This window comes from Epinephelus moara, chromosome 4, assembly GCF_006386435.1.
Source record: "Epinephelus moara isolate mb chromosome 4, YSFRI_EMoa_1.0, whole genome shotgun sequence".
Taxonomy (NCBI): Eukaryota; Metazoa; Chordata; class Actinopteri; order Perciformes; family Serranidae; genus Epinephelus; species Epinephelus moara.
Genome location: NC_065509.1, coordinates 9,448,551 through 9,472,371, shown reverse-complemented (window position 1 = coordinate 9,472,371; position 23,821 = coordinate 9,448,551). Strand labels below are relative to the sequence as shown.

General features: G+C 39.4%; 2 protein-coding genes across 2 annotated transcripts; both read right to left on the bottom strand.

Moving 5' to 3' along the window:
• Nucleotides 1–221: 221 nt before the first annotated feature.
• fgl1 (fibrinogen-like 1) lies at nt 222–6,087 on the bottom strand. Its single transcript, XM_050042367.1, has 8 exons — nt 6,060–6,087; nt 5,889–5,977; nt 3,994–4,162; nt 3,662–3,821; nt 3,436–3,524; nt 2,797–2,885; nt 2,081–2,268; nt 222–1,678 (listed from the first exon to the last, which is right to left on the bottom strand). Exons 2-8 carry the CDS (start codon nt 5,949–5,951, stop codon nt 1,480–1,482), a joined length of 957 nt encoding a protein of 318 aa, XP_049898324.1. The 5' UTR covers nt 5,952–5,977; nt 6,060–6,087; the 3' UTR covers nt 222–1,479.
• Nucleotides 6,088–9,942: 3,855 nt separating this feature from the next.
• LOC126389448 (cyclic nucleotide-gated cation channel-like) lies at nt 9,943–21,910 on the bottom strand. Its single transcript, XM_050043156.1, has 15 exons — nt 21,642–21,910; nt 19,674–19,784; nt 19,328–19,519; nt 19,117–19,227; nt 18,708–18,814; nt 18,106–18,593; nt 17,716–17,994; nt 17,300–17,398; nt 16,030–16,407; nt 13,820–15,557; nt 13,349–13,435; nt 11,649–11,768; nt 11,351–11,453; nt 11,174–11,247; nt 9,943–10,257 (listed from the first exon to the last, which is right to left on the bottom strand). The coding sequence occupies exons 1-10, from the start codon at nt 21,764–21,766 to the stop codon at nt 15,372–15,374; spliced, it is 2,076 nt and encodes a 691-aa protein (XP_049899113.1). The 5' UTR covers nt 21,767–21,910; the 3' UTR covers nt 9,943–10,257; nt 11,174–11,247; nt 11,351–11,453; nt 11,649–11,768; nt 13,349–13,435; nt 13,820–15,371.
• Nucleotides 21,911–23,821: the final 1,911 nt, after the last annotated feature.

Sequence of the window (23,821 nt, the reverse complement as noted above, 5' to 3'; positions counted from 1 at the left end):
AATGATATAGTGAGGCTCTGCTCTGAGCATTATATCTTTTCTCCATATGAGCTTTAAGAACTGGTAACACATGATCAGTAATACATAAAGTGTGTAAAAGGTTATGGTCAAGGTACAGGTATCCTTGACTGAATAATATTTACAATTGGTCGGGTCTTAAAGGTGCTCATTCAAGGATATGAATAAATTGAATGGACAAGGGGACGTGATTCTTTGTTTTATTTGGTGAATCAGGGTTATAATGCAAATGGCAGACAGATACAGTCTGTTCACAATCTGAGCTGTAAATAATAACCTGTAAGTGTGAGATGAAGTACAGCACATATAAAACCCTAAAAGCAATCCTACGTGTTTATGATTTTTTTTCTATCTTATGTCACTTTCTAACATCTTAAGAAATAACTATTGTTGTGTAGCCCTATTTGTTTTTCCTGTAATAGCAGTTTGTGATACATAGACAGTTTATATTAATCTTCATAACATTTGGGCAAACTCCCAGCGCTCAGCTGCTCCTTGTGTCATATATCATTGTATTAAAAAAGAACACATCCAGTTCTTGTTACAGCCATTTACAATGACATGATAATGGTTCCTTTCACTGCCTTCTGTCCAATGTTTCTGTCTGTGTCTGGCACACACACTGACATCAGATTTCCTTTTTCTCCACCAAACTAAAAACAGACAGCTGTGAGTACAAGCTACTTCCCCTTTCAACAATCATGTCAAGCAAAAAGCTGTCAGTATGTTGCTATAGAAGATATTAAAGAAGAAGATACTTAAGTCTTCAAAGATTTCACTGGATTGTTAAAGAGACAGTTCACCCCAAAAACAAAAATAGGCCACAATTCTCCCTTATCTGTAGTGCTATTTATCAGTCTAGATTGTGTTGATGTGAGTTGCTGAGTGCTGGAGATATCGGCCATAGAGATGTCTGTCCTTTCTCCAGTGTAATGGAACTAGATGGCACTCGGCTTGTGGTGCTCAAAACACCGAAAGAAATACATTTTGAAAAGTCAACAGCAATGTCTCTTTACAGAAATCATGACCCAGTTACTCAAGATAATCCACAGATCTTGTTGTCAGCAGTTTCATGTAAGATCTTTCTACCAAACTACACCCACCAACCATATCACTACGCAGAAGGAAGTGTGCATCTACTCATGGACAAGAGGGTCGTGCTCGTGATTGCGCAAGATGTAAACATGTATAGCGCCCCCCTTGGTTGTTATGTAATGTTAGTTAGCACAGTGGTGCTATGTGATCTAGCAGTAGATCAACGCTTCCTTCAGCAGGGTTCTATGCAGTGGGGTTGATTATTCTTAGTAGGCTATGCGAACAAGTTTTGAGAATTTGAGAAGTTAAAATGAAGTTAATGATTTATTGTGTTTGAAATATGATTTCACATGTTTTCATACTATTTGCCAGGCTGTTTCTGACAAAAATAGTTGAGCCAAGATTTGATATCTGCTCATGTTTGCTCTAAGAAGGTGGTTTGCGTTGGACAGCATTGGGGTCGTTGATGGGATCAACTTTGAAGTCAGTGGGTCGCAGCTTCATGATGCTGGTCTTCAGGGAGTACCACCATCCTCTCCAAGTGTACCAAACTATACCATCGTCTGTCACCGCACTGTAGTGCCCACGAGAGTAGTACAGGCCATTAAGATGGGCTGAGTGACACCTAAGAAAAGACAGAATGGAGAGGAAATAATATTTTGTAATTTTTTACTGCAACAAATGACTGTGACCATCTTGCTGAATATGTGTACATATCATGTCTGTCCTTAAATATTTTCAACAACCATTCATCCGATCAACTTCACATTTGGAAATAGCCGGGTCCAAAGTAGCTAGCTCTTAGCAAATGACACATATACTCCAGCATAGGGTCGTAGGGGATGCAACCATGTCATGGCAGGTGTATTGCTTAGGACCCAAAGAAGTGCAGTGTCGAGTGTGAAGTTGTTTGAATGAGCAGCTCTCAAGAAAGCTGCAAGTAGCAACAAACCAGAGGCCACCAATCAGCCAGGTCCAAGCAGTCATATTTTGAATGGGCACTCCACTAGTATCACAAAACTCGTACTTGTTGAACCACCAGCCACCTTTGTCTTCCTGGGCGCAGTTTCCTTCGTAATTATCGTTGTCCTTGTCATAGGTGCTGAATTTGATGCTCTGATGACTGGCCCAGTGTGACACACCAACCTCATAATTTCCAGACAGAGCATCTCCAGCTGTACCTACATAAGATCCAAAGGTCAGTCGGTAGTGATCCTGCAGAGAGAGATATGAGGAGAGTGTGTCAACTTGCTTCAAAAATAAAGGAACAGTTTGACATTTTGGAAAATACACTTATTTACTTTCTTGTGGAGTGTTCGATGATTAAGTCATAACCACTCTCATGTTACCTTTGCTAAATGTGAGAATATATAGAGAGTCACTGGACTGGCTAAAAAAGAGAAGCTTGCTCTGCACTTTGGTTTTTGAAGGGATTTGGGGGGAAAAAGGTATAATGTGTAAATTGTTGAACATTAAAGTAGCATCATTCTTCTCATCTAACTCTCAGCAAGAAAGCAAATAATTTCCCAGAATGGTGACGATTCCCTTAATTTTTTTCCATGAGGGAGAAGGGGGGAAACTATCTTACATAAGCAGACGCAAACAAGATAGGTGTACTTAGTAGTTACCTTACTACTTTCCTCAGGATTATCAAATATTTGTATATTTTTAACCCAAAAAATATTCAGTCTAATATTCTAATTCAAAATATATTTAATTTTTGTGGTCAGTCAGCATCAGCACCTTTTCATTGGCCACTTTGAAGTTCTCGTACTCAGCATAGCGCTTGGAACCATAAAAGTCTCCCAGGATAATCCTCAGTGAATAATTTCCTGTAACAGACAAAAAATAAAAGCCTTCTGAAAATATAAAAACAACACATGTCATATCAACTCAAGAAGAATGGGTGATAATTCTCTGGAGGTCTGTCACTATAGCCCCTTTTACACTGCATTTGCAAGGCTGGAATTTCACGCTGTTATTCCTCCTAGCTGTTCTGTATAAAAGGTACAATGGGAGGACAGAGTTGTCCCATCTTTAAAGCAGCATTAGAGGAAGTAATAGCCCTGGAAAGACTTCTGTATAAAAGGGACATCCAGCAGGATGGGATCATGGGCGGCACAGGTGTAATGTTTTGACAGGGAGATTTACTGTAAAAAGCAGCTGATAGCAATTAGCAGCTAACTCAAAGAAGAAGAACAGACGTCGAAAGTGTTGGTAAATTGGGAGCCTGGAGCTCCTTATCCTCTGAGCAGAGAGTGAGATCAGCCGCCATATACCAGGGAAAATAAACTATTGTTATTGCTTGGTTTATTGTCAATAATTGAATATTGATTAGTACAGCTTTGAATTAAAACATTTTGTAAAAGAAGCACTGTTGACCTTGTGTGGTGATGTAATGCAGGTTGTCATTGCCGAGCCAAAACTCTGCATCCACATCTCCAAAACCATCCTTGTACTCTGCCCACGACCTGATAGATAGATAGATAGATAGATAGATAGATAGATAGATAGATAGATAGATAGATAGATAGATAGATAGATAGAATGCATCACTTTCAATTGTATCTTATTATTGAACACTATAGTTATCAGACATCAGACACACCTGTTAAACCTCTCTGTTCCATCGAGTCGTCTTTGAATGACGATCCAGCCACCTCCATCACTCATATCACAGTAGGCTCTGACTGGGCCAGGGCTGCCAAGGGGAGTGATTGTGTAGACACCACTAGATCTGAAGCCAGAACTGAAAAGCTGGGCGCAGTCTGACACACACACACACACACACACACACACACACACACACACACACACGCACACAAATACACACTCTGTATTCAGTGCATCTCTGGTTCCTGTATTTTTTGCAATACGAGACCTGAAAGATATTTTAAGCTTTTAAATGTTGTTGTGCAGTCCTGGGGCTGTGGCCCTGACCTGTGTACTGGGTGTCCTGGCTCTGGTCAGGTTTGGCTGTGTCCTCCTTGCCAGGTTGATCCAGTTGTTGTAGTTTGTGTAGGAGGAGTTCTTGTTTCTGAAGCTTCACTTTCAGAAGCTTCTCCTTTTCCCTCAGATGAGCCACCTCCTCAAGGCAACTGTCTGACGCCTACGCACACATTTGGATTGCTAAATTTGTGATAATTCACTCAGATCCATTCCCTAACTCTGAGATAAATTATGCATAGTGTAAATATATGGTTTATTCGTACAAAAACCAGATGTGTAAAAATGTGAAGTTGTGGTTTTATGGAGGTTATGTGCCGGACTATTTCTTTGCTGAGAGTAGTGACTTACTGTAGCCATGTTTTCATAAGACTATTCTTATGCACATTTTGAAGTTTTACATTGAAAAAGTTGTATGGAAACAGCAAAATTTACTTGCTTGAGGTGATTTTTGCTTTTAACAAAAAAGAGTTGGAGTAAAAAAATGAGATAAGGAGACACTTTTGCTACCAACTAGAATAGTTTATTTGCTTCTAAGCAGCTAATGGAAACAGCGGGCAGATTTAGTTACCATCGGACAAAGACAGGCTGGCTTTTTCCTGTCTTTATGCTAAGCTAAGTTAATCGGCTGTTGGTTCTAACTTCAAATTTGATGTGCAGTTGGCATCAATCTCATCCTCTAAAATGAAACATGCTTTTCAACATTTTAAGCAAGATCAGTGCATTATTTTTGTTTTGTACAATTCTAGAATGAAAAAAAGGAGCAGCATGCAAAAGCTTGGCCAAGATGAAAGAATGGATTCAATTAAATTCCAGCAAAGTCTGGAAGTGAACATCACACCATCTGTAAAAAAGCTGAAGATGAAAAGAGGATGGCTTCTACAACAGGACAATGATCCCTAACACACCTCGAAATCCACAATGGACTACCTCAAGACGAGTGAGCTGAAGGTTTTACCATATTCCTCACAGTCTGTGGGTAGACCTCAAAAGAGCAGTGCATGCAGGATGGCGCCAGAATCTCACAGAGCTAGACGCCTTTTGCAATGAAGAATGGATGAAAATCCCCCAAACAAGAACCGAAAGACTCTTAGCTGGTTACAAAGAGTGTTAGGAAGCTACTGTATGATACTTGCCAAAGGGGGCAATACTAAATACTGACCATGCAAGGTGCCCAAACTTTTGCTTCAAGCCCTTTTCCTTTTGTTATTTTGTAACTTGTAAAATATTGAAATAAAAAAGTAATATTGCTTAAAATGTCTTTAACTTCATGCCTTTTGGAAATCAGCTCATCTTCTACTTACTTAACTACTCACAGTAAAAGAAAACCTGACCAGGAGTGTCCAAACTTTTGCATGCAACTGTTTTTTTTTTTTTTTTTTTAATGTTAAGCTATTCCTGTAAAATGACAACAACTACTTGTGTTTTTCAGTGTGACAAACACAAAGGCATTACCCCTACCACTGTAAGGATATGGTTAACTCTCCCCGGTGCTGCTAAAACGGGATGCATATTTAAACAGACACTGAGCTTGGACGTTAGGTGGTGTGAAAAGTTTACATTCACTGGAATTGGTCTTGCAACTTTGAAAAGGGTAAATTCCCGAAGCAAAATTAATAAAGTACGTAGGCTAAGTAAAGTAAATAAATGGATCTAATCACCTCTTTTGAAATACAGGCCCGCTCAAAGTGCACCTTATACACAATGTTTTATGAAGTAAACAACAGTTACAGCCACAATAACACATTTCCAGATATAAAATACATGATAGGAACACATTAGCATAACCACACATAAATGGTGTCAAGAAGAAGTCTGTGGCTTGGAAGTGAAATATTAATGAACCAACTGTAAATTAGCACTACAGTCTGACTTTGCAGAGTACTTACACAGATAGACTGAGAGCAAGCTGCGATGACCATCAGTCCTATGAACAGCAGTGAGCCTCCCATCCTCTTCTTGTTTGGATAGCACAAAGCTATAAGATTAGAAGAAGACCTACGTCTTAGAGTTTAGTTGAATCTGATTGATTTTCACCAACAGCATGTTAGATTTGTTACCTGGACCCAAACAAAGCTCTGTCCGAGGGGAAGGAGAATCTGACGAAATGCCTGATTCTCTACAGTCATAAACTATACCAAATATGCAGGGAGTGTCTAGAACAGATGTACACTTGCCAAAAGTAGACACACTTTCGGGAAGATCTGTTCTGTAATATTACAGAGAATAAAAAACATAAACATATGCATCTGATCAGAGGAAACAAGGCCAAAAAACTCCTCAAATCTCTCCTTTTGTCTGTGATCTGCCATCTGTCCTCCTTCCCCCAGAACTCTCTCCTGTTCTCCTCCTGCCAGCTCTTTGATTTCTCCGCTCCTTCATGGCCACTTATCCAGCTCTGTGAGTGTCATTAAAAGACTCAGGTAGTCATTTTGTTGATGAGCAGGATTGTACCATTTTAAGTAAATGTTGCGAGCGGCTAAATGCCACTGAAGGTCAGAGCTGAACAATGCGGGAAGGGGCAGAGCAGAAGGACACGTTTCATCTGCAAGGAACTTGAGTGAATCATGTGGTGGTGACCGATTTCAAGTGATTCAAAATGAAGAAAAGATGTGTGTTTTGCCCAAAAAAGGAGACAAGGTTTTGTTATTTGCTTCACACAAAGCAGCTGTTTTGGAAAATAGGCTCTGTCTCTTTCTTGCCAAGAGTTAGATAAGAAAATTGATACCACTCTCCTGTGTGCAAGGTTAAAATAGACCCAAAAACACTTTCCGTTACATTGGGAAAGAGATGTCAGTGGATCCTTCTTATTTTATTAATTTTACTACCATCACTAAATGACTCATTTCACTGTTGTGATTTGATTTATTCAGTCCGATAACATTTCAGCCTCACAGTTAAATCCTTTTATCCCCATTCATCTTGGCAGAGAGCTAAACAGGAGGCTAGCCAGTTGGCGAAAGTCTCTCGTGCACTTCTTCTATGGGCCTCGCAGTGTGGAAGATGTGGGTAATTTTACACCTGAGAAGTCCAACATTTTTGGCTTCATGCATCACTGTGCGACTTTCGCAGCATGTTTCTTTAGTTCAAAAAATATGTTAATTACAGAAGTGAGCCTTAAAGGTTCTATTGGGTGGATTTTGTTACGGTCTAGCTATTTCCAGTCTTTGTGCTATGCAGTGTTTAACAGTGATGCGTGACTAGTAACACCTAATAATATCAGTTTTTCCAGTAACGAGTAGTGTAGCTAATTACTAGTAAAATTTCTGTAATAATTTTACAGTCATTACAATCACTACTGACTTGACATACAACAGTTAAATCAGCATACTCGTTTTTTTAATTGTTGCGTTGCCTAGGCATGTCACAAAGCAGCAAGCTAGTTGGAAACACTTAACCTTAAGCTGCTGCAGGTAGTTGGACTAAAACTCTTTCCACAAACCTCAAACCTCCGGCCTGAAACAATTCAGCTACTACAACCGACAGCACAACAACGTGAAGCTCCAGGAAATACACCACACTAAAGATAAGCCCTCTTCGGCTGTGGAAGTCAGCTGTAGCCCTACACTGGCTAAACAACTAAAACTGCATTTAAATCATAAACAGTTGCAGGCTACAAAGAAGTGATGAAGCTTGTGGTTGGATACGTGGTGGATGACATGTTGCCCCATGAGTTGGAAAATACCGACACAGACAACCAGAGATGGGGACTCGAGTCATTGTGACTTGGACTCGAGTCGACTCGAGTCGCTGTTTTGATGACTTGTGACTTGACTTGACAAAAAATAAAAGACTTGAGACTTGACTCAGACTTGGAAGTTAAAGACTCGGGNGAATTACTATTATTACGGCAAAAGACGAACAGCACAGTGCAAGACATGCGGCATAAACATCTCGGACAGCCAGATGACGACTTCAAACTTTGTTCGTCATTTGAAGAGCCATTCTGCCCAGTAAGTGCTTNTTTCGGAATTACCATTATTACGGCAAAAGACGAACAGCACAGTGCAAGACATGCGGCATAAACATCTCGGACAGCCAGACAATAGCTTCAAACTTTGTTCGTCATTTGAAGAGCCATTCTGCCCAGTAAGTGCTTGTCAATTATGAAGAGCCATTCTGCCCAGTAAGTGCTTGTCAATTAGCTAATATTATCTGTTTAGTCGGTAGTTAACTAACGTTAGCTTGATACGATACGGGGGTGGGGTGGGGGGTTGGTTCGGTTTGGTGGAACTTGTTTTCTAATTTATTTGCTAACATTAACCCCAAAAAACGTGAGCGAACATTCCAACCGGTTCATCACAAGACCGGCTGTACGTTTTATGAACGAGCAACACAGGGTTAAATGAGCTAAATGGGTGAGTTTGGCCGCTGCCTTGGTTAGTGTGTGTGTGTGTGTGTGTGTGTGTGCGCGCGCATGCATGCATGGGGGTCGTCCCTGCAAAGTAAACATTGCAGCGATGAAGTCAATGTTTACTGACAGTTACTTATATCTTGTCTTTTCACTTTATTGAGATCAGGTTCTGCAGGTAAAATTACAATAATAAGGTGACTTGACTTGGACTTGACTTGACCTATTACAGGACTTGACTTGACTTGACATAACCTGTGACTTGACATGACTTGACTTGCCCAAGAAAAAATGACTTGGGACTTACTTGAGACTTGAAGGTTAAGACTTGAGACTTACTTGAGACTTGCACATGTGTGACTTGGTCCCATCTCTGCAGACAACAGAAAACCCCAGGTAAAAAAATGTTTGCAAGCTATCTAGCCTGAGCTACAGGTTACTTACTACCAATTTTATGGGGTGTAACAGAAAAGTAATACAACAAGTATTGTGACAAATTACTGCTGGCAGGGAGTAATAAGTAAAGTAATATTATTACTTTTGAAAAGAGTAATGAGTAAAATTATACATTGTTGAAGAAACGAGCCCAACACTGATGCAATGCTAAGCTAAGCAGGTGTTGGTGGTAGCTTTATGATTACTGTACAGACTTAGAGAGCGTTGGATTATGTTATTAATGTTTGGCAAGGATGCACGTAAGCCTAATTCAAATTATGTCTATTTCTTTCACAAAATATTAAAACTATGTTTGGCTTCAACAGTAAATCTAGATGGGTCATTTCAGTTATACCAGGAAAACCTCCAAATCCACAGGCCTGGGGATAAGCAAGTACACCAGTATCTATATCTGTTTCTGTTTCTGTTTCTGTATCTGTTTCTGTATCTGTATTTGTGTTTGGAATGAGCAGGATTTAAGCGCGATGTGAGTGGAACTTCAACTGGAAGTAAGAGGAACCTAACCATGAATGAATAAGGAGACCTTAATACAGCTTTGGAGGCGGGACCCTGTTCATTCATAAAATTCAGTGGCACACAAAGCCAAAAACCTTTAACCGCCACGTATAAAATTACCTGGATGATTGGTGCAGCTTCCACATTATTGGGCCCATAGACCAGGCGTACTAAAGACTTCCAGCAGCCGAGCTGAGTACTTCTGGTTTAGCATGCTGCTAACTTTAATGGGCATGAAATTATATAACTGTGTGGCTCTTCTGCACTTTCCAAATGTTATTGAACAGAATTGCTCAAATTCTTAAAGTAAAACTAATCATTTTGTGTTACATTTTCTCACAATATAAGTATTTTTGGTTCCAATTGCATCACGTGATGGATGTAATTCCACTGCTTGACCATTAAAATTGGCTTTAAAGCATGGCGCAGTTCCTGGGGGCCTGTGCCTGACCACAAGTTGTTATTATATGCCCAATGATAATGAGGATCATGAGATAAAGGAAAATCCAGTACAATCTAGCAAATCTTAGTTAATGAACAGCTGTAGTATGTTGTGTATGTGTGGATGTAACTATTAGAGCCTGACAGCATTAATGAGAAAACAAAACAACAACAAAGATTCTCTAGCCTTAAACAAGCTGGGGAGTTCAAATCCTTTATTCCAACTGCAAATGTAATACTCTTAGAGGCAGAGGTAGAACATATTTTGTATTTTGTTTGGCAGTGTTTGTGCACTAAGAATAATACAATCAATGGGAACATTGAGAAATACTTATAAACATATGATAATACTTGGAAATAAAAGATTTGCCTATTTGTCAGTCCTCAGACGCTGTGTTCACACTGTGTAGTTTCATCCAGTCATCAGTTAGACTGGCCAAAGATGTGATTGCTCAGCGTCTTCTTGACTGTAGTGGTGCTTTCCACTCCTGAGGTCGTTGCACTGATCAACGATCCTGCACAAACACACACACACACACACACACACACACACACACACAAATGCACACAATTAGTTTTTGTTACCCACAGTTTCAGGGACAAGAATGAACTTTGCAAATAACAGGTTTGAACATAAGTGGCATTTTGCCCCAGCCATCCAGACGAGTAAGTAAGCTTTAAATATTGAAATAAGACTGTTGCCAGCATTATAATGTCTGATTGTTGCGTGTTTGGTTGTCAGAATTGATATTCCACCAGTCATCTTGTAGACTCAGGTTCTACTACATTCCTACTGGATCATAACCTTTTTAGACAAACAGATGGTTCAGGTAAATGAGTGACCGTGTATACTGGAGACCGAGGCGAATGTGTCACGGTTGCTCATAGTGACGCAGCTGTTAAAACACAAACAGAACATGTAGCATTTCTGCACTTCCTGTTCTCCTGTCTCAAAGTCAATGGCTTTTTAAAAATAGGTTTTTAGTTAGATTCCTGATTTTAACACAATATTTGGAAACTTAAATGGATAATGCTTAAAGGATTGATGACATCTGAGCTAAACTTGGCAAACACTAGCCCTGCCCACATGTAGTGTGTGTTACCAGTCAGTGTTATTAGTATTCCAGTATTTTGCAAGATGATGCATGACCTCATTACCAAACATGGTGTTTTGTTTACACAGTGTCAAAACATTTTAGGTTCTCTAGAAGATGAGCTGGCCTTCTTTACTTTCACTTCAGTCAAGCATGTGGTGTATTATTGAGTTCATTGTGATTAGAAACCAGCTAATATATTCACTCCATCACACATCAGGTCCTCTTAGCCTCTTTGTATTACAGCAATACTTTCAGAATATGCTTTCATACCTTCAGTTATCACATAATGGCATTATCAGCCGTTATCACCTTCACATTATGTGTTGAATCTCACCTTCAGGTCTAAGTCAGATTTCATCTGTTTACCATGAGTGTCTCTCCTCCTTGTTGCAGCTCTGTCAGCCTTTCCTGAAGAGATGGGAAAACATAACTATCACCTGGAGTACTACAACTACTCAAGTAGTACTGTAGCTCCTCTGTTACTTTTAATAATCAAAAAATAAAAAGTTACCTTTTATATCCACTGCCTCTGTCCGCTGTGAGAACTCAGGGTCATCTGGCTGAGCATCATCAGACTTCTTGTAGTAATACTGTTGATCAGGGGGCCCAAACCTCTGTATGGACACACACACACACACACACACACACACACACACACACACACACACACACACACACACACTATGACTTCTTGTACTATAGCTACACTATTTGTCTCTAGAGAACTAAATCACACTGACACATTAAACTTCTTAAAGTTCTAAAGCTAAACAATAACACACACACGTGCATAAGCAGAAATACTCTACCACGTCAGGCCACATGAAGCTAATGAAGAGAATGATGGGAAGTCCAACAGTGAAGACATAGACACCCCAGAGCCAGGGACGCTGGTGGGTGGCCATTAGGAGGCTCTCTATGATACCTGGCTAGAATACACATACAGATACTGGACGTTACTTGTCACATGATAAAACCTACAGTATATCAACCTACTATATAACATGCATAGCTGTTAAGCAACAAATGAAGGTGAAAGGTCAAAACCACAGTGCCTGAATAATAATACTATGATCACAAATGATCATGTGCAAGGAAAAACCTAGGAAAGAGGTGAAAAATAAGAACAATATGAGCTGAAGAGAGAATATAGAGGATGTTTAAAAAGAAAAGAAGTGGGACATCATTCAGGAGGGAGACCATAAAAGCTACAGGGAATATGCTGACAATTTCACCTGTAATTCATATAATTGTATCTGTAATTCATATGCATATGTATATCAGAGCAGTAGGTGGTGTATGACCCTGATTAAAACTAGATACAAGTGTTGCTGCTTGGGGAAGCAACATTTTTGACACTACTCATGCTTGAAGGCTAATATCTGACCACATGCAACATTGAATTATTCCATTATGAAGTCAGTCTGTGGGAATAAAAAATTAAGTGCTATTGTGTTTTGGTTGATTTGAAAATAAAGAAACCTGATCCATGAAATATGAAGCCATAGAATTAATTTTACTTGAGCTTTTAACTTTAAAACTAAAATAACTTTGTGTCATATTTACTGAAACTGTCACTATATTCTAAAAGAAGGAGCGTGAGACAGATGGTCTGTGACTGTCTGGGAAAAAAATCATGTCCCCCCTCTCCTCCTCTTCCTCCTGCTTCTAATGACTTCTTGCTACAATCTACAAAAAACAGCCAATCAGAGCTAAGGAGTGTCTAACGCAGCTGTCAATCATGTTAATCATGCCTCGTGAACTGCAATCAAACTGCCAAACTAGGCAGCTCTGATCAAATATGAATCAAGATTCTGTTACAGTCTACTTCTCAAATGTTTTCAGAAACATATTTTAGTGTACTGTTTAGCTGTAAAATGAGAAAGTTTGTGACCTGGCCGTCATGTTGGTAATGGTCAACTGAAACGCTACGCACCACCTGCCAAACCAGCCTTCTTATTTTACAACTGAACAGTGCACTAAAGTATGTTTCTGAAATACTCATTTAGTGCCGTGCAAATACACGGCAAAATGTTGTTTTAAGTTACCAACTACAGCTTAAACAGCTGACTTTTACACTGTTCTAAAGAAAGTCCAAATAATAAACAATAGTACTGATATGATCACTACACCTGAGGTGGATCAGGATTTGATCAGCCCATTACATTTTTTGGCATGAGTGTATGTAAATAATTTGAATTTTCAAGCCAATCATATTTTTTCATGATAATTTAAAAATATAATTAAGAACTATTTATTAATTACAGAACCATAAACCTAAAAAAAAACTGAACCTTTGAAAAAATACATTTTAATAGTACTCTTTTCCAATGTCTCTACATTTATTATGGGGGATTTCATTTTATCTACCTTTTTGTATTGTTTGTTTATGATTTATATGTGTTTACATGTGTACCTGTGCTGACATCAATAACCTCTCTTTTCCAAACAGTGAGTAACAGACATAGTTCATTACAAGATAAATAAATGCAATAAAAGCAGGTCTTACCTGAGCTGCAGCAGACGCATGTGTCACACTGGCTATTAGCATCACGCACAGCAACACAAAGTTCATCTCCATGTCTGAAACACGCACCTACACGCACACACATTCATACACAAACATGTCCGCATGCATGCAGTAACAGTCAATATACTGCATGTGTTCACATGCACACACACGAAACACTCAGATAAAAACACACTCAAAGATCCTCATGAGGAACAGAAAAAAACATTCTATCTTTTAGATCTATCATATGACTACAGAGATAAAACTGGAACAGAAAGATAAAAGACAAAAAAAGGAAAGACTGTGAACACACACAGACTTCTGAGAGAGGAAAATAAACGAGACTCCAAGAGGAAACAGAGTGAGACAAAAACAAAGATTAACAAAAGAAAGAGAAAGAAGTGAGAGTAAAAGTAAGAGAAGCACAGAGCACAGAGGAAGCTACAGAACCAAACAGTATGTTTCTACCTTTAACTCAGTGATTTCTCACTCTTTCCACAGGTTCCTTAAAAGTCACTTCCTGAAATCTTGCAGTCATGTGCTGTTGGACTTTGGTCCCAAGTCATTTACTGTCATGGCTGCAGAGCATGCAGTGGCCACATTAGAGCGGTACAACATGGTTAATAACATACATACACACACACACGCAGCCTTTCATGGTTATGAAGTAACTGTGTCCAAAGTGTCATTTATCATGCTAAAAATAAGTGGTCAGAGTTGGGGTAGCAAAGTAGTAAAAACAGAGTGTAAAATTAAATTGCTTATGTTGTTTCATCACTTTTATGTGCATTCAGTAAGGTTGTAAGGCGAACAGTTATCAGTTATCAGTAGTCAGTAGTCGCCAAAAGTGTCCTTTTTACAAATTTTTATTTTCAAAAGGGAGAGTTTGAGAGAACTTACAAATCGAATGAATAGGCCAGTGGTTCTCAAACTTTTTTTTTTCAAAAGATGTACCCCTTTTAATATTTTTTCAGCCAACCAGCGCAAATCATTTTTGGTAGAAAGACATGGTGAAGAAAGTTAAACATGAAGGTGATTGCATTTGTTGCGGCAGTTCACACCCAGTAACTACTGCAATGAAAATAGAAATATACTGAATAAAATGTGATTTATCAAACTTACTTGTTCGTATTTTACAAGTTTTATCAAACTTATTATAATATTATTATTTTAAACAACAGACAACAATAAACCTGTGACAGAAAATGCTGAAAATGGTTGAAATTAATGGAGTTCGACATTCATAAAATGTTGAAGTATTCCTTTAAACTTAAAAACTTTATATGCCATGTGATAGCTTGATGCAGTTATGAGGGATGACAAGTGTGTGGGAATGAGTTTAATTCATGCTCTGAAGCATCTAAGTGTCATATTCAGCTATAGCAGGAAAGTATTCAGTTGTATTTATGGAGATTTTAGGCCCCCTAGTGGAAAAAGACATAACTGAATACATGTTTGGACAAGTCAACTGGAAAGGTTAGTTAGTTTTTGTTTTGTTTTTTCTTTGTTTGTTGTACCTAATAATATTCCATAGCAGTGTATTGGTTACATTAAAGTGTTAGTAAAAGGTTCAATGTGTCTTTAAAAAAAAAAAAAAAATTCTAAATTGTGTGTCTGCAACCATTAAATTTATTTGTTGGTTTAACGTTTTTTTTTCCTGTACAATTTTATATAGTGTGCATTTACATAAAGCTATATTCATAAAGTTTATTAGTATTATAATGATTTCAGTGCACACTAATATGTTCTTATTTTCCTTTAAAAACTTCGTAAACCTGTGAGAAAGTTTTTAAAAGTAAAGAAGCAAAAAGACATTAAGAAAGCTTCAAAATGAAATACAAACACATTTTACATGAAATTATGTCAAATATAACATCAAACAAAATGAAAGGTTTTTGGTGTTTTCTTGTGTAATTCTTCTTTTTTTTTCTTTTTCTTTTTTTTTACAAATAATTAAAAGAAACACTTAAATTATTTCGTCATCTTATCAATTCTATGTGCTTTCTCCATAGTACATCCTTCAGAGCCGGATGTTGATTTCACTGCGCACACCGTCACCCCCAGAAACACTCTCGTTGCCATCGGCGTCTGACAGGAACCCGCTGCCTGTTCCCACTGTGGTGATGTTGTGTTCGAGGGTTGTGATTCGCTGTTTCAGTCGAAGCTGGGAAGAGTTGAACTCACTCTGCAGACGAGCCAAACACGTCTAAAAACAAAGTTATCATTCATTATTGTCATTATTGTAATGACTGTAAGAAACGCAGCATTAATACCAACAGCAGCTGCAGTAGCCTCACGTCACCAGGCTCTTTATTCACTCTGAATTTTGTCTGGAATCTGTTTCCGGTCTAGATAGCGGATGCGGAATTCACCAAATTCACCAAAGTAAAAGTGTTCACCAAAGTAAAACTTTAAATTCTGGCGCACCATCGGTTTGGGGTGATGAGGGGTGTAAGAAAATCGATTAACTTAATGGCTTGGGGCTTTTCTTGTAAATTATATTCTTTAAATTAAAAGTTTCACCGCATTTTTATTAGCTTGGTGCTTTTATTTTGACGGAAAGGCGCATCCATCGAATTCCGGATCCTGTCTCACTCGCCCTGGTTCCCGTTCCTTAACCAAAACGGCCACTAACGGCCCCAGACTACAGCTGCAGTAGCAGTCAAATTGGTACCGACCTGGAGCCGATCCAGACTAGTCTCCAGCCTCTCCACCTTCTCCTCGAGCTCCTCCCCTGCCGATACATTTACTTCCTCTAGAAGCCCCTCCTTCCGCAGGATGTCCCGTCCCCTCTGCTCCAGCTGGGCCCTGGCATGGGGGAACTCTTGGAGCGCCTCCATCAGGTCTTGTTTGGAAAGGCAGAACAGGTCAGAGTATCCCAGACTGCGAATGTTAGCTGTTCGTCTGTTCCCCATCTTGCTGCCGCTGATGTTCAGGATGCTGATTTCTCCGAAGCAGCTTCCTGATGTCAGAACAGCAAACTGGGTGGTTCCATCCTCCCCCACCACTGCCAGCTGCCCATCTTTAATTATGTACATCTCCTTTCCCACATCTCCCTGGAAAAACACAGAGACAACATAAATCAGTATTTTTAACAGTAATACTGTCCCTTCATCAGAAAGGCACAACATCTGAAAACTAGCCTAGTAGTCTAGTGTGGTGCTATGCCATCGTTCCAATGGCTCATAATTCCAAAGCCCCAGTAGTCCAAAAAATGTCCCATTGGATCAAAAGGCCGTTAATCCAACAGCCCACTATCCCGAAGACAAAGATGCAGAATGATATATACAATGGCGAAGGCATAACCCATCCTACTCTGCATTTGATTGCCTTACCCAACCAACAAAGGCAATGAGTACTTGCCAGTCAGAGGCAGACAAGAGTAGGTCAGGCCTTTGCCATGGTAAAAGGTCAGATGATGTCATGCTACAGAATAATTAGCCACGTGCTTCTGTTTGGGAGAGTGCTGACAGAGAAACAGCCCTTTGGCGCAATGCACATTTGTTTTTGCAATACTGGGCCGTTGGGCAAATGGCCTTTCGAGCTAATGGGACATTTTTCAAACTATTGGGGCTTTGAAATTATGAGCTGTTGGAACAATGGGCAGTCCCCACCAGGGTTACTAGTGCTACACCCTGCACTACTTTAGATATAGTAGTTGTAATGCAGGCTAGAAACAACAGTAAATGTAAAGGTCTTGATAAAAAACTGTCTTGGGAAGTAACCTGTGAAGTTTCTGACCACTCGCAGTGCTGTGGAGTGAGGTTTTTACAAGTGGGTCCATGTATACGCATTATGGGCACCAAAGTACAAAGCAAGGCCATGTTTTCTGGTGTATGTGCTGGGTGACCAACTATTCTATTAGAATAAATGGACACCCTGTTCAGTACTACAGCAGTAGCAACAGATAATTTGTCCTCCAATAGTACCAGTAAAAGTAATACCAACCTTTCTACAGATGTAGTCTCCAGGACTGAAAACCTGCGGCCGAAGTTTTAATACCAATTCTACAAGGAGGCCTGCCTCACAGTCCTGGAAAATACGCACCTATATCCACAGACACACACAAACACAAACACATGGACACAACAATAATGTTTGAGGAGCTTACATATAAAACAGCCACCCATGACATTCATGACTCAACAAACAGTATTTGCTGACAGTGTAAAATTAAGCAACAATTATTAACAACAGTTAAGTTTCTAATTAAATTTTGTTAGCAACAACGTTCGGTCCTGTGTGTGGTATTGCAACTCCTGGCAACCTCGAGCGATGGAATTTAATCTTTACATAAATACCTTGTATTTATGAAGAAAGAGGCTTAGAGCAGTAAATTAAATTAGGTTAAATTGTGTCTTTACCTTCTTAAGTGTGTCCAGGTGAACATTAATAGCAATCTCTGCTCTCAGTTTATTGGGCAGGCTCCTCAGTACTTCCTGTTCATCTATAGTCTTCTGATTGGTCCAGAGGTAGTCAAACCAGCGGATGACGCGCTGCTCTAGCACCTTACTCACATGCCTGAATTGCATGTAGTGTTTCAGGGTGTCTACGCGACTCTGAAAGGCTGCTCTCGTGGCATTCATATTGGAGATCATGGCTCCAACATTACCCACAATGGAGGCAAAAATCAGAACACCGACCTAGGACAGAAATACCAGTATTAGCTGTTTTGATACACTGGAACAACTGGGATCCACATCACTCAAGGTAAGATAATATCAGCTAAGGTCACACCTTTGCTGTGGACTTACCAGAAAGTCAAATATGAGGAACAGATATTCCTCATCTCTAACAGGAGGAGGTGTCTCTCCAATGGTGGTCAGTGTCAGTGTGGACCAGTACAGACAGTATATGTAACTTCTGGTCAGGGAGCCAAACTCAGGATCTGATGCATTGGGGTAAACCCAAGTATCTGAGCCCAGTCCGAGGATTTTGGAGAAGCTGTAGTACACACAGGCGTTCCAGTGGATGATCACCAGGATGTACAGAACCAGCTTACAGATGCGGAAAGCGTTGGGATAGCCTGTTCGTGTCTCTGTACGTTCAAACAACTCAAAGAGACGTGGCAGGCGCAGCAGCCGGTTGAATCGAAGAAGAGGGGTGTAGCTGACTCCAATGGTCAAGTACAGGAGGTCCGTTGGAAGGATGGAGCAGATATCAATTTTACACTGCAATCTTCGCACGTAGGTTTCTCTAAGACGCCGCACGTCTTTCACCATCAAGCCTTGATCCAAGAAACCTTCGCAGATATATAATAGATAAATGAATGACTGTAGGTGCCTCAGAATTTTTTATCAAACATTTTCATGACGTAACAGAAATTCTAGTCTTCTTCCACAGGTTTTTTCAGTACCTGTGTGGAGACGAACAGCAATATCCAGGATATAGACTCCATCACAGATGTAGTCCAGTACCAGCCACACCAACACATTCCTCATCTGGAGCTCATCAAAACAGGCCCTACAGAAACACAGAGACACTAACATATCTACCAAGTCCTGAAGGAAATATCTGGCTCTTTAGCTTCTAAACGCTCTACTATGATCACCAACTAGTTGCTAACTTTGTCTTTCTGCTGTTAATTTTAACATTCTGGGCAGGTAGTGTACAGTTTATCAGTTTATCAGAACTTAATTGTTGAAAACAGCAGCACTGTGTGAAGTTCTAGTTGGTGGCATGCCCAAGAAATAGGATTCATAGTGGTACAGTAAGTGCTATAACTGCCATAGTTTTGTTGAACAGGCATAGTAATAGTTCCCAACCTGACAACAAGTAGGGTCCAGTTATAAAATACAGCAGCACCAATCACCATCAGCCAGTAGTAGTATGCATCGTCAGATGGCGATAAGACCTCGACGTGACACTTCCTCCTCCTGACAGAGCGGGGTAATAAAAAACGAAAGACAAATTTATCTGTAAATGAAAATTGATGCTTTAATGTGTATGCATTGTGTCTGTTTTTTGTTGTCTTACTTGCGTCTGGAGCGTCTGATCTCATGTTCTGTATCAGAGCCAGTGTGGCTGTGGCTGAACCTGCTGGGCGGGGCTTGTATGTCCGTGTTGGTGGGACCTCTGAAACGTTCCAGGAAGGAATCCGGTCGCTCTGTCTCCTCAACCAAACTCTTCTGCGCCCATTCTCTTAGAGTCACCACCATTCTTACTATCCTGAGGACAGGGAAACACACACATGTAGGGCACCAATAATTTACCTATTTCCAATAGTTGACGTCACACACCGGAAAAAAATCAAGTCTGAATACATCCGTTTGAATGTTTAAGAAGATCTAAAATCAACTTGTAGATTAGCCAGCTGTCATACCTGGACAGAGCACCTCGCCCACGCAAGGAATTCTGGGAATTAATATCTCTTCTATCAATGGCCGCCATTCTCTGAAGCTCTGAAGAGGTGTCATCGCACATCGACTGCGCTCTACTCACATAAACCCCAACACACACACCACAAACACATAAAAAAATAATTCAGTAGATTACACAGAGTGAAACTTGGAGAGAAAACATGGAGTTGTCACATCAGCTGAAAGTATGAAGAATGATCAAGACAACAGCATTTCTGAATATATATGTAGATATATATAAATATATATATATATATATATATATATATATGTGTGTATATTCATATAAATGAACATCTATTTATTATTGATGTAAATCTTGGGCAGTGCAGCTGCTGGTGTTGTGCAGTGTGAATTCTATTTTTCTTGTGTGTGCGCAAAGGGTTTTGCTAGCGATACACTTTTCACAATGTGGCTCACATAGTCACTTTGTCTTTATGATTCCTTTCTTGTTGTATATTGCCCTTGTGAAGCCCTTTGAGACCTAAAGCGCTATATAAATAAATTATACTTACTTACTCTTGTGTGACTTTCTGAACAAACCCTTTTAAACGCCAAAGTCAAACAATAACACACACACACACACACACACACAAAATAAATGTTCAAGGCAGGGGTAGACCAGCCACTACTATGTTCAGTGATGTTAAATCACTGTTTTTCTCAATGGCTCTCTGGCGTTAAAGAGAGCGATATAATAGCTTCAGTTCTCTGTTGGAAATGCTGTCTGGCGCAAAGGTAAAGTGGTGAAAATACTTTCAATATAGCGTACACTTAAACTGATATTGATTGCTTACATGGAACATTTCTTTAGATGGCTAAAGTATGTTTCCCATTCACAGCAGTACATTGCTCAGCCTCCATGGCAGTACTTCAGTCTGCTTCTCCAAACATGGCATACTGACCACCATCTGTTTATAATATACCGCCTAGGGTACCTCATGCAACTCCACTTCAAAAAATCTTTAGTATCGCTTAAATATAAAAATATTAATTGGTGCAGCTTTAAATACAAAACATAAATCCGGTAAAACATGCATATTTTAACAAAATATATATATTTTTTTTTAACATGTTACATAAGTTTGTAATCCAAAATTACATAGGCTGACCTGCTGCCAGTGTCATGCAATATAACTGAAAGTTCTACTATGAACTATGAGAGACAGACACCTACATTGAAGCTGCAGTTGTAAACGTTTATGACAATAACTTTGTCTCATATTCTGAAGAAGTACATGTGACAGATAGTCTGTAAAAAAAAAAAAAAAAAAATCATGTTCCTCCTCATCATCCTGCAACTTTTACTGGCATTCCCTAGAATCAACTACATCACACTTAAAAAAAACAAAACCAGTCAGAGCTGATGAGCCTCCAACACATCTGTCAATCATGTTAATCACTGCCCATGAACTGAGCTTTGAAACTAGGCAGCGCTGATCACATATGAATCAAGACTCTGTCACTGCATTGTCTATTTCTCACCTCAGATGTTTTCAGAAACCTATTTCAGTGCACTGAAATGAGAAAGTTTGTAACCCAGCCACCATATTGGAAACACTTGAGCCAAGATGAAGCACCACCCACCGACCGTTCAGCCCCGTAGATTCTACCAAATGCCATCAGAACCACAAAGTGGGGGAACAGGAACATGATTTTTTTCACTTATTATCTGCCATACATACTACCGTCTGGATACAGTGACAGTTTAAGCAAAATAACAAAGTTATTTTTTATAAAAGTTAACAATTGTAGCTTCTCACAAGATGCTCATGTTACATAACTGCACAATTACACATACTGTCTTATATCTCATACGATACAAAGTAGAGCTGAACAGTTGAGCTAACCCTGCGTACGTACAGGTCAGGAACCAGCACCACACATACGACTGAGAACGTGTGTGTATGACTGTGTGTATGTGTGTGTACCTGCTCAGTGTGCTGTCAGCTCGGTCACTCTCCTCCTCTGTCCATGTTTTCACAGACAGCCTGTGTGAATCCTGCACCGGACCTGTCATACTGCACACACACACACACACACACACACACACCATAACAACACTCAATCCAAATTCATTATCACCATACAGTCAGACAGACAGACAGATACACACTCAGTTACAACATACACACAATAAAATACAAGCTACAACACTCACTGACTTTAAAGAGACATGCCAACATAGAGTCTCACGCAGACTGCCAAGCACACAACTCACTAACCAGCACACACACATGCAATGATGAACCCACAGTCAGAAAAGGAAGGTCATCCAGTACGAGGTCATCCTTTATCAGGCATCACCATGGAAACCAGATGGCATAGCAACAAGCTGTAAAGTAGTTATGACAAGAGGTAGAGACAGAGAGTATCCGAAATCAACAAACCTGATAAATGTCCAGATATCTCAACGTTAGCTCGACAAGTTCAGCTCACGTCTGTAGTTCAGCTGCATCCCATCTCTATCAATTTATTTAGATTCACAAGGACAGACAAACAGTCCTATGAAAGGTTGGATGGATGGATGGATGGAGTGAACAACCGATCAAAAGACTGATCACATGGTACTCCACAAAAGCATCCTTTAAATTGCAAATTGTGTGTGCGCGTGTGTGTGTTCCTTTTCAACACCACGCTCATCTGAATTCAAGAACCTTGTGTGAAGTGGCCTTCGAACTACAAGTGCGTCTTTGTGTGCGTATATTCCCCTGATTACTGAAAGAGAAGTGCTTTTATGCACACACCTGCACACGTGAATTGGAACAGTTTTATTGAAGCTCTGTTAAGAAACTGGATTTTAATCCATGATACCGCTCAGATTCGCCATTAGTGTTGTACTGAGCAGAGGGATAAAAGGCTGAGATGGAACCTGATGTTTTTAGCTTAAAATGTGCTCCATGTGTGTTCTGGAACACAATTCACTCCAAATTACTGTGCACACACACACACACACACACATACACACACACACACAAAACCTGAAAGCATGTGCAGGGTAATAGCAAGTATGCCTTTGGGACTGAATGTCACACATGATCAGTTGAATGAGACCCAGGACACATGCAGCTGCCCCCCAACATTGATGACAACTATCCATAATACTGTACTATTATGATGTCATATCAACCACACTGTTGACATACAGTANAAAGCATGTGCAGGGTAATAGCAAGTATGCCTTTGGGACTGAATGTCACACATGATCAGTTGAATGACAACTATCCATAATACTGTACTATTATGATGTCATATCAACCACACTGTTGACATACAGTAGCAACAGCCTACATTGGCAAATGCAATCTTATCTGAATACTTCTGGATTTCTCTAGAATCAAACTAAAGACAGTTCCTTTAAACATCTCCAGCACTCAGTGACTCACACCCAAACGATCTAGATTGATAGAAAAAAAAATGTTTGATTTGGAGATGAACTGTCCCTTTAAGAAAGAAGCTGTAATCAGAATGTGGTTAGCCTACCTTAGCATAATCCAGAAAGAAAAAGTGTGTGTAATCTCAAAATGTTTAGATCTTCAATCTTGACATTGCTGTTTTAGTAGATTCTAGTTGTTGGACTGTGGAGTCTGACGTGTACCACCAAAACAGATTGATTAATAACAGTAATTAAGAAACTGACAGATGAAATTCAATGGTCAGCTGCTATGTGTGGGACCCTGTTTAATTTTTTCAATACTGCTCACGTGTTGATTTTAAAGAGAGAAATTTGAAATTTACTGCAGTGTCCGTAATATGATGAACAGCAAACAAATTAAATGTAAGATGGAAAATGTGGCAAACACAGTGGCACACACAATGAAAGAAATCTAAAATCAAAAGAAAGCCTTTTTGATATTGTGATTTAAAATTGAAAAGTTATTTCATTTTAGTTTTAAATGCATAATAAAAATGCACATTTAATACATTTTTGCTCTGTTTATGAATGAATTAATCCAAATATAGTCCAATAATTGAGTCTAATTAGATATTGACAAAATCTTTACTTACCCTTTTGGCAAACTTAAGATTCTGTTTATGGCAGAAAAAGAGCAAAAACAAAGAACAGATAACAACGAAACAACAATATATGGAAAAAATGATTTTATTGAAC

Coding starts and splice junctions, on each gene's coding strand:
- fgl1 (XM_050042367.1), bottom strand. CDS start 5,951: ATGGGAGGCTCACTGCTGTTCATAGGACTGATGGTCATCGCAGCTTGC. Junction 2,269..2,796: donor TCAAAGTGGCCAATGAAAAG/GTGCTGATGCTG, acceptor CTCTCTCTGCAG/GATCACTACCGACTGACCTT. Junction 1,679..2,080: donor GGTGGCTGGTGGTTCAACAA/GTACGAGTTTTG, acceptor GTCTTTTCTTAG/GTGTCACTCAGCCCATCTTA.
- LOC126389448 (XM_050043156.1), bottom strand. CDS start 21,766: ATGGTGTGTGTGTGTGTGTGTGTGTGTGTGTGCAGTATGACAGGTCCG. Junction 19,520..19,673: donor GGGCGAGGTGCTCTGTCCAG/GTATGACAGCTG, acceptor CCCTGTCCTCAG/GATAGTAAGAATGGTGGTGA. Junction 18,594..18,707: donor TGCTGTTCGTCTCCACACAG/GTACTGAAAAAA, acceptor ATATCTGCGAAG/GTTTCTTGGATCAAGGCTTG.